The sequence below is a fragment of the Amblyomma americanum genome, chromosome 1, assembly GCF_052857255.1.
Source record: "Amblyomma americanum isolate KBUSLIRL-KWMA chromosome 1, ASM5285725v1, whole genome shotgun sequence".
Taxonomy (NCBI): domain Eukaryota; kingdom Metazoa; phylum Arthropoda; class Arachnida; order Ixodida; family Ixodidae; genus Amblyomma; species Amblyomma americanum.
The window spans coordinates 255570300-255579540 of record NC_135497.1 but is presented as its reverse complement, the minus strand read 5'-3'; the positions used below and the strand labels follow the sequence as shown (position 1 = coordinate 255579540).

Sequence of the window (9241 nt, the reverse complement as noted above, 5' to 3'; positions counted from 1 at the left end):
GCGCTAGTCAGAAATCCAGAGAAAGCTGAGTGTTTCATCCCATAGTTGTGGCTGTGGATAATAGCAATTTGAGCAGCTTTGATGACTGTGTTAGCCTCACACTCCACCCACTGTTTATAAAGATATGCAGTAATTCATGTAACTGCAGAATATGTTATCTTAAAATGACTGCAAGATAATAAAAACTTAAACCAGATGGAAAATGAAGTCCCCACGAAAGGACAAAAATGAAAAACGAATTGCAGGCAAACAGTTACGACCACAACAACTCATGGAGGAAAAAGAGGGCATTATTGCATCAAAATATACTCAGAAATAGCAAATGGGTCTTCATATCAGTGATATTTTGAATTTACACGAAAAAAGTGAAAATATCGCTTTTTGTTCACTACTGTATGCAAAAAAATATGGCAGTTTCAAAAACCACTATACAGCAACACCTACACATAATTCACAAGTACATTTACAGCTCCCTTCCTGAATAGCCCAGAAAAAAATAAGCTGTTAGAAGTAATTTCCAAACTGCACCAACACAGCACGTACTGTCAGCAGCAAAAGTTTGCGGGATCCCCAGCACGTGGCGGAGTTCCGCAAAACTGCATTGCTGCGCCACCTGCCGTCACACAGTGCTGCGCCGAGGCTCACGGAAATTGCGTCTGAAGCACACCTTGCGCATGCCTGTTCTTTCTTTACTTTAAAGCATGTCTCGTCGTTTGCTTCCCGTGACGCACTTATCAGTCCCGCAGTCAACATTCTACATGTAATAACACTGAGAATAATTATTTTTCACAACAAATAAACAATTCTTAATATGGCAATGTTTCAACAAAGGGCGAGTGGTCAGAGATCATAGCTACATCACTGGGCAAGCTGTTCTAGTCTGAAATAGCAAGAAGCAGTGGTGAATATTTAAACTTGTTGATGCATGCAATGATAGTGTTTATCTTGAATGGATGATCCTCACGTGATGATATAGGGTATGCCAGGCGATGAAAAGTTTCACGAACGAAGAAGAACCATGATATAGTTTATGCATAAAAGAGAGGCACGCACACAATCTGGTATGAAAGGGTAATTTAAACGGTGTTTCATGCTTGTGACGCTAGACAGAAATAAGTAGTTGTGGGCAATGAATCTAACCGCTTTGTTTTGCAGTGATTCAATGGAACCGGTTCAATAAGTTTGATGGGGATGACAAACGATGGATGCATACTCCAGATGATATCTTAAAAGCATAGTGTGAGCAAGAAGTTTAGTTCAGGTGTTAGCTTAGAAGAGAGTTCTAGATACTTAATTAATAATGTACAGAATGTGGGTGTTCCATGTTAGGTCCGATGTTATCCGAGATATTTAGTACAGGATATATTTTGAATGGCGCTATTATTGATGATGTAATTGTGCATGTCAACCTGGCATTTTGTAGTGAATGCTATTGCTTTTAGCCTTCATATCTCTCTTCATTCCTTACTGCCCTCTTCTTCCAGTTTCATCTTTCTTTCTGCACTTTTGCTTAGTCTTTCCTTTTCTCATTCATATTTCTTTCCCTTCCCCAATTTAATTTTTTTTTAATTTCCTTTTGCCTTCCCTCTTAATGTGAACCTTTTAGTTTTAAGAAATAGTTTGTTATTCACTTACTTCCATTGTTCAGTGCCCCCCACCTTTTACTCTGGCCCATCTCCAGGCTGTCCTTCTAGCCATTTTATTTACTTCCCTTTACCCTGTTGGATTTTCCCTCAATGGCATACTTTTTTCTCAGTGTTATTATTCACTTCTTTTTTTATTATACCACTGCGTCCCAGCAGTATGAAAAAAAAATCGCCGATCCTCCTCCTTTCTCTCCCTCATTTTCTTCAAACCAACATATAAAAACTTGTCCCCTGTCCACTCATCATCACTTTCTCTTTCTACTTTTTTTACACCTATCCTCACACTCTTTTTTTTTTTACCTCAGAGTTTTTACTTCACGTCTTTATTTTTTTCCATTTGCTTTTTCCTTTCCTTCCACCTAGTTTTAAAGTGCGCTAGCACTAGATGGGCCACTAATGAAAAAGCTGTTATGTCCAGGTGAAACTCGGGGTAACTCAGGTAAGCTTGGGTGAGGAGTATCGTGCCAGCTGCAGCCAATGGGAGGAAGCTCGGGTAAGCTTCAGGGGGTGTCGTGCCAGCTGCAGCCAATGGGAGGAGGGCATCATGCCAGCTGCAGCCAACTGGGGACGGTGTGAAGATGAAGAGCAAGAAACACGGGTGCGTGCACATGCAAATGCCAGAAAGTAGAGGTGAAGGATGAAGTCGCCGAAGGAGCGTACAGAGCAGCAAACGGTAAATCCTAGATGAAGCCGGTCCTTTGACAGATTCTGCAGCCGAACGACATGCATGGAGAACTGAAGAGCAACACAAAAGAGGTGCCAACATGAATCAACCGATCCGGTAGATATAGAAAGGCGACAAGCCGAAGCAGAGCGGCTAAGTCAGTAAACCTTGCTAAATGGGATGTGGAAACAGATGAAGAGTGAGAAAGAGGCGATTGATAAAGTTGCCAGAGAAACATGCAGTAGAGAGGCGAGTACAAGTAGCTTCTGAGACCGCCGAACAGATGGAATGACGGTTCTTAGCTTATTGCTAGAGAAAAGCTGAGGATTGACATTGGGCTGCAACTTGAATTTTCAAGCTTTTAAAAAGCTAAACAAAGCTAAACAAAAATAAACAAGGGTAAATGTGCTAGTGCACAAAGTCACATTTAGCTTAATCAGGTAAATCAAGGGGCCAATTTTTTCTTGCTATTGCATTCCTGTTGCCCTTTCTGGATAATGATTTCATACATTGTCTTTATTGTTTTTCTATTCTCCATTGTGTACACATGCAAATACCCTTATCCTCTCTTTATTTCCCAACACATTTCTCCTCTATTTTCATGTCTAGTTCACATTTTCCCACACCATTTCACTGTACCTTCCTTTGTGTCTTCTTATGTTGTCTCGATCTCAGCTCAGTTCAGTTTGTTTTTATATTTCTATATTTTTCAGGCTAACTTCTCTTGACCCTACTCTTTGCTCCATTCTCCTCTCTACTTCTGCTCACAGTTATTCACTTTGGATTCTGCTGGCAGTCTTTTCCTTTGCTTTAACAAATTTCAGGTGGTTGGTTTTGCTCCGGGTCAAGCATCTCTTCCTTTTCTTCTTCTCTCTTCCCCTTTTTTCTAAGTTTCTAAATGTTTCCTTTTCTCGAAAATTTTTTTCTTCAGTTTTTGGCTTCTTTCACTTCTATGCCTCTATGTGTGGCTAAGCATTGCTGGTATAGACTTCCTCGAACATTTGCTTTTTTAAAATGATTACCCAAGAGGACTGCTATACGGGGCTTTCCCCCACAGAAAGTATAAGAATTTTGACAAGCGTAGACAAAAAGAAGATTTTGCAGTATATAACTAATCAATTAATCAAACACTTCTAGGTGCATGAAAGCACCAAAAGACAGACATCAGCAATCTTGGCTAAGAAGCACTGCCAAAAGCATCCGCCTCACATGTAGGAGGTGCAGGGTTCAATCCCCAGTGCCGCCGGGTACCCATCGGTTTTCTAATGGGCACAAGCTTTTCTGCAGCCTGGTGCTTGGCTCTTCAGGGGTAAATTGCTTAGGAAAAGGGTCAAAAGGGTCAATGGCCTACCCCCTTCGACTCATCGAAGCTCAAAATCCGTTATGTACGGTAAAACCAATTTGTCATCCATTTGTGAAGAGTGCTTGCAGCAACACAAATGAAAAGACTGAACATTTACTTCTTTCGTTTGCTATCTGCAGTATGCAGATATGAAATGAATGCAGGACTAAAAGTGCCCAAGGTACCTGCATTCAGCAAGCAGCAAATAATTGTGCTTGAAAAACAACCAAAAACACAGCCAAAGCAAGAAACTGTCATAAATCAGGCAAGCCCTTGCTTCCTTTGCACCGACGTCACAGTGGTCGCCATGTTGGTAGACCAGAAGCATGGCAAAAGCTTGTTCGTTCAATCTGCGTATTGCCACCTGCTGGAAGCTATGTGTGGTCCACCATCATTGCAACCCTGACATCATTTGCAACCCATCTACAAAGAGCCAGATGCTTGATGAGGAACACTCAGCCTCATGGAGAGTACCAATTTCAAGACCTTAAAAAAACTGGCTTTCATTTCCTTATCACAAACTGTTCACAAGCAGAAATCATTAAAGCCAAATTCTTTTCACAACACTTCATCATACGATTCTCGATAGAAAAGAGGCAAAAGGAAACCCCCAAATACGGTTACTCACACAACACACCAGATGTATACTTTCCAAGGTTTATGCCGCAACACATCTTGATGTCTTCAGGCTGGTATCTAGAGCCTACAACTACATGCATGAAAAAGAGAAGCAGAAATGAACACACTGGCAACAGATAGAAACAGGCGAAAAAACTGCAGAATTTTGAGATGGTAATTTCTTACCGAGAGGATGGTCTGCATAATTTGGTGAAGTCTTTACAGTTAGCTCTTTACCGCCTGACACGGGCCCTTCAATTGTAACAAAGTCAACAGGAGGCCGGACATCCAGTTCATTGAGGTCTGGAAACCAACAGCATTAGAGGTTGAGTTACCTGCCGATTCAAACAAAAGACGCAGCCCCGAGAGCAGACGCCCGAGAATAGTACAGAGGCAATTAAGGCTGGACAGCAACTAAGTAACAAAGCATACACGCTGTAGTTTGCAAGGCGTCTGAGCACGTGTGCTCAAACTCAACCAAGCCGGATCCAAATGCGACATTATTCACAATGTGAAGAATATCGAACCTTGTGGGCCCTAATCTGTGGGCCCTGGTCTGCCCTAATCGCCGGGTGCTTACAGTGCGGCGACCCACCAGTACGCTTGCTACGCCGTCATCAACATTTCTAGCTGAACACAAATTTCTCCTAACTAAAAGAAAAATGAAAGTAATACGCACCACGACACAAATTCCCTATGATGGTGCGCCGTACTGCTTCGCAAGAGATATTGGCAGGCTTGTACACGCAAAAAATGCCTCGCAAAAGGTCGAAAGCTTTCGGAGCGCTCGTCACCGTCTGTAATGACACACTGGCCATGGCAGCTTTATCTGCGGACTTGCTGTCGTTTCATAAGCAAAAGGAAGAGCCGATATAGCACGAGAAATGTGGGGCACGCAGCTGGAACGAAAAACAATAACTACAGTTACAAGGCAAAGCACACAGGACTCGTGCTGCGCTAGCTACGAACCACTAGTACATATTCTAGAGCACTGTACCACTAGCAAAATGTGCGCGCTGCCATATTGGCAACTCCTGCGCATCACAGCCGCGCACACTTAGCCAGCCTAATGAAGATATTAACTCTATGTAATAAGTAACAAAGTTTGCTTCCTAACAACAACAAAAAAGTGAAATACATGGTGAGATGTTAACACTGTACTGACTCAAAACGAAGTGTACTCAACGTTTAGAAAAGTTCATTTGTAGCGGATACAAAATGCTCAAATTTTCACTTTTTAAAGTATATAAAATTAGCTCTAAATAACGTTTACGTTTTATTTTTTGCAAATAGTACTGATGCTTTGAGTTTTTTCTCGTTTGTGTTATTTCGTGGATGGATTGTGGATGGTTGCACTAAATCCATCTTAAGCCACACAGTAGTTGATAAATCTTATCTGTTTTAGCGTGGGTTGCGTATTAAACCAAACGTCAAGGCATACTGTCTTATTATTTAACTCGACTACCAAGGTTCAAGATGGCTAAATAATATATATATATATATATATATATATATATATATATATATATTTATTTTTTTTACCGCAGCACATACTTGCTTATTATGTTGCTTCCAGCCTTCCAGTAGTGCTCCCCCTTTCCTGCCGATCTGCGTTCTCTCTTCCGCTCTTTCGCTGTACTGGAGCCAGCCGCCTGCCTCTAGCGCTAACCTCATTTCGAGCCCGCTGCAGTTGGCGACGCAGACGTCGCGGGGACGTGTGGCACCGAGGCTGCGCGTTGGACAAGAACCCTGACATTTTACATTACCTTAAAGTAGTCATATCGTTATAGCCTGCGGCCAAGCAGCCGTGTAAGGTAAGTGCGAAGTGTCACGCAGGGCATTGTTATCGCGATGCAACTTATTTCCATTGCATATCAGAAACTACAACCAGCGGAAACTTAGATCGCCGGTTCAGAATGCTTGTATTGGTTGTACCATCGCTTCTTGGGTTTTTCCTTGCAGGGTTTCGTCTGCCTGGCGAACCGTGCTCTGGTAACGCTGCGTTTTGAATGTAGTTGCGAGGACGTCGACCTGAAAGAAACTGGCTCATGTGATTGTCTCGCGGTGTACAATACACGTAACGCTAGATACTTCAAAAACAGGCGGCGCATTGCACTTGAATCGGCGTTTGTTTGCCGCTTCTAAACACATGCACTACTTTCTAACTTTGCATTAGTGCGCTATAGCCAGCGATCGTGCGATCAGGATCACTTTGAATGTGCCAGACGGCATTCACACCGGCGTCTAGTACGCGCACAAGTCTTGGCTGCGGTTGTCTGAAAGCTGAATAGCTGTCGTAACTTCGGGCCGTCATTTGACAGTTTTCAGTTTAGTTGCATGAGCACTCAACAGCTGTATGTTGTCACAGTGGGTATCACTTTGAAAGCGAACTGCGACCCCCTAGTATTTAGCCCAGAACAAGTTGGTCAGCTAGGGGAAGAGCAAAGCGAGCGTCCAGAGGAAGAGTCTGTTGAGGAAAACGCAAATAATGATGCGGTGCCTCTACCGTGGCTTTTTTTTTTTCTTTGTGGTCGTTATGTTTGGGGCGAAAGCGCGAGTGTGCAGGTAGCGTGCTGTGCGTGGAATCTTCGCTAATACCCTTTCGTTAAACGACCGACATCGCCACTGACTCGTCGCGTACTGCTCTGTGTACACTATTTATTCATGTGATTGCGTTATTCGTTATCATTCATGACCGGCTGCAGCACGATGCCAATGATATTTTTGCACGGGCCTCTCAAGCTTGCTTTCAGCCGTTGCAGCACGTGTACACCGGTATTTGCAGATAAAAGAAATAACCTAAGGTGGAGTTTTCAGGCGTTATGGACAAACCCTATTTAATGTTGACGGCGCTCCGGTTGAGAGCCACCGTGGAAATACACTGAGCCACGGAGCAAACTTTAGTGGTGTTTTTTTTTTTTTTCCCCAGCCCTCTATTAGTGCATGTAGTTTCGGTTTCTGCTTGCTTCTAAAACAACAATTCGATCAGCAGAGCCGCTAACCGCACGTGTTTGCTGAGGGGGGCTTGAGAAAGGTGAGCGAGCGGTCTAAGCTTGCGCCGCTGTTTGAGGACCTCTTCTGTAGCGCAAATGTTTGTCCAGCGTGGTGCTTTCACCCGGTCGTGTTTTCTTGTGCTGAAAGGAGCACCGGAAAGAAAGCAACGACCCGTGGCTCCTTCCGAGCGGAGCGAAGGCGCGTCAACGGGGCCTAATGCAAATTTCAACGCAGAAATCGAAAGTGGCGAAAGAGTCCTCGTTTCCGCGACGACTGGGAAACTGGGAAGCCGGCGTGAGCTGCCGCGCGCTGACCCGACCGGCGGGTCCGCATCTAGGTCGGCACGCTCTGGCCTAGATTGCAGGCCGTTTTCTCCGTCTTTTCAGCTGCCGCATGATGAGCAGCACCGCGAACGCGATGTAGACGCGGTCGTCATCCCGTGCAGGACCATGGCAGCAGCGGAGCGCGGCGGCCGCCGGGTGTTCGTGGTGGGCGTGGGCATGACCAAGTTCGCCAAGCCGGGCGACAAGAAGCGCGACTACCCGGTGCTGGCCAAGGAGGCGGCGACCGCCGCGCTGCAGGACTGCCGCATGGAGTACGGCGACGTGGAGCAGGCCTGCTGTGGCTACGTGTATGGCGACTCCACGTGCGGCCAGCGCTGTGTGTACGAGCTGGGCATGACCGGCATACCGGTCTACAACGTCAACAACAACTGCTCGACGGGCTCGACGGCGCTGCTGCTGGCCAAGCAGCTGGTCGAGGGCGGCCTCGCCGACGTGGTGCTGGCGCTGGGCTTCGAGAAGATGGACCGCGGCTCGCTCACCTCCAAGTACCGCGACCGCGCCAACCCGGTCGAGAAGCACGCCAAGGTGTTGGCCGCCACGCACGGCCTGGCGCCGGCGCCCATGGCTGCGCAGATGTTCGGCGCCGCGGGCCTCGAGCACATGGCCAAGTACGGCAGCACGCGCGAGCACCTGGCCAAGATCGCGCAGAAGAACCACCGCCACTCGGTGCACAACCCGAACTCGCAGTTCCGCGAGGAGCACACGCTCGAGGAGATTCTCGAGTCGCCCGTGGTGTTCGGGCCACTCACCAAGCTGCAGTGCTGCCCGACGTCGGACGGCGCCGCGGCCGCCGTGCTGGTCAGCGAGGCCGTCGTGCGGCGGCTGCAGCTCGAGGCGCAGGCCGTCGAGGTGCTCAGCATAGAGATGGCGACCGACCTGCCGTCGGCGTTCGCCGACAACTCGTGCATCGAGATGGTCGGCTTCAGCATGACGCGCAAGGCGGCCCAGCAGGCGTTCCGGCGCGCGGGCCTCACGCCCGACGACGTGCAGGTGGTGGAGCTGCACGACTGCTTCTCGGCCAACGAGCTGCTGGCCTACGAGGCGCTCGGCCTGTGCCCCGTCGGCAAGGCGGCCGAGCTGGTCGACCGCGGCGACAACACCTACGGCGGAAAGTACGTGATCAACCCGAGCGGCGGACTCATCTCCAAGGGACACCCGCTGGGTGCCACGGGCCTGGCCCAGTGCGCCGAGCTCTCCTGGCAGCTGCGCGGCCTGGCCGGACCGCGCCAGGTGCCCGGCGCCCGCGTCGCGCTCCAGCACAACATTGGCCTGGGTGGCGCCGTTGTGGTCGCCCTCTACCGACTCGGTTTCCCCAGGGCCGCCCTCTGAATGTACATACGACTGCATTGTGTTTAATAAAAGAGGCTTTAACACTGTTGCCGCCGCTGGCTCATGTCGTGCGAAGCCTTCTATTAATCAGGCAGCGATCAGTTTGTTCTGCCTGACGTGAAACATGTCGGGTGAGCGTGCACGTAGCCTTTGTGACCCACGGAGGTTAGAAGATTGTGCAGACTGCCCAAAGGACGCCGGCCGAAGCGTGCAGCGCCTCGATATACTCTACATACGACATCGAGCCTCACGAGTAGCCGCAGCTCGATGCACTGACTGACCCTTGTGCCAGATGCTAAAAAAG

The 9241-nt window shown here is 47.6% G+C and overlaps 2 protein-coding genes across 6 annotated transcripts in view; one reads left to right on the top strand and one right to left on the bottom strand.

The window, feature by feature from the left end:
- Window positions 1–5437, bottom strand: part of LOC144114964 (pseudouridylate synthase TRUB2, mitochondrial) — a 29130-nt gene extending 23693 nt beyond the window's left edge. For all 3 annotated transcript variants that reach the window (XM_077649036.1, XM_077649038.1, XM_077649037.1), the window contains exons 1-3: window positions 4950–5437; window positions 4457–4573; window positions 4281–4361 (exon numbers count right to left, since the gene is read on the bottom strand). In XM_077649036.1, the coding sequence (XP_077505162.1) occupies window positions 4281–4361; window positions 4457–4573; window positions 4950–5088 (337 nt within the window). In that variant the 5' untranslated portion in view covers window positions 5089–5437. The remainder of the gene's footprint in view (window positions 1–4280; window positions 4362–4456; window positions 4574–4949) is intronic.
- Window positions 5438–5894: 457 nt separating this feature from the next.
- On the top strand, window positions 5895–8986 carry LOC144114962 (sterol carrier protein 2-like). Of its 3 annotated transcripts, none has more exons than XM_077649032.1 (2): window positions 5895–6084; window positions 7710–8986. In XM_077649032.1, the coding sequence occupies exon 2, from the start codon at window positions 7714–7716 to the stop codon at window positions 8935–8937; it is 1224 nt and encodes a 407-aa protein (XP_077505158.1). In that variant the 5' UTR covers window positions 5895–6084; window positions 7710–7713; the 3' UTR covers window positions 8938–8986. The 3 variants fall into 3 exon arrangements, with proteins under 3 accessions (XP_077505158.1, XP_077505160.1, XP_077505159.1); XM_077649034.1 differs by having other exon boundaries at window positions 7651–8986; XM_077649033.1 differs by having other exon boundaries at window positions 7602–8986.
- Window positions 8987–9241: the final 255 nt, after the last annotated feature.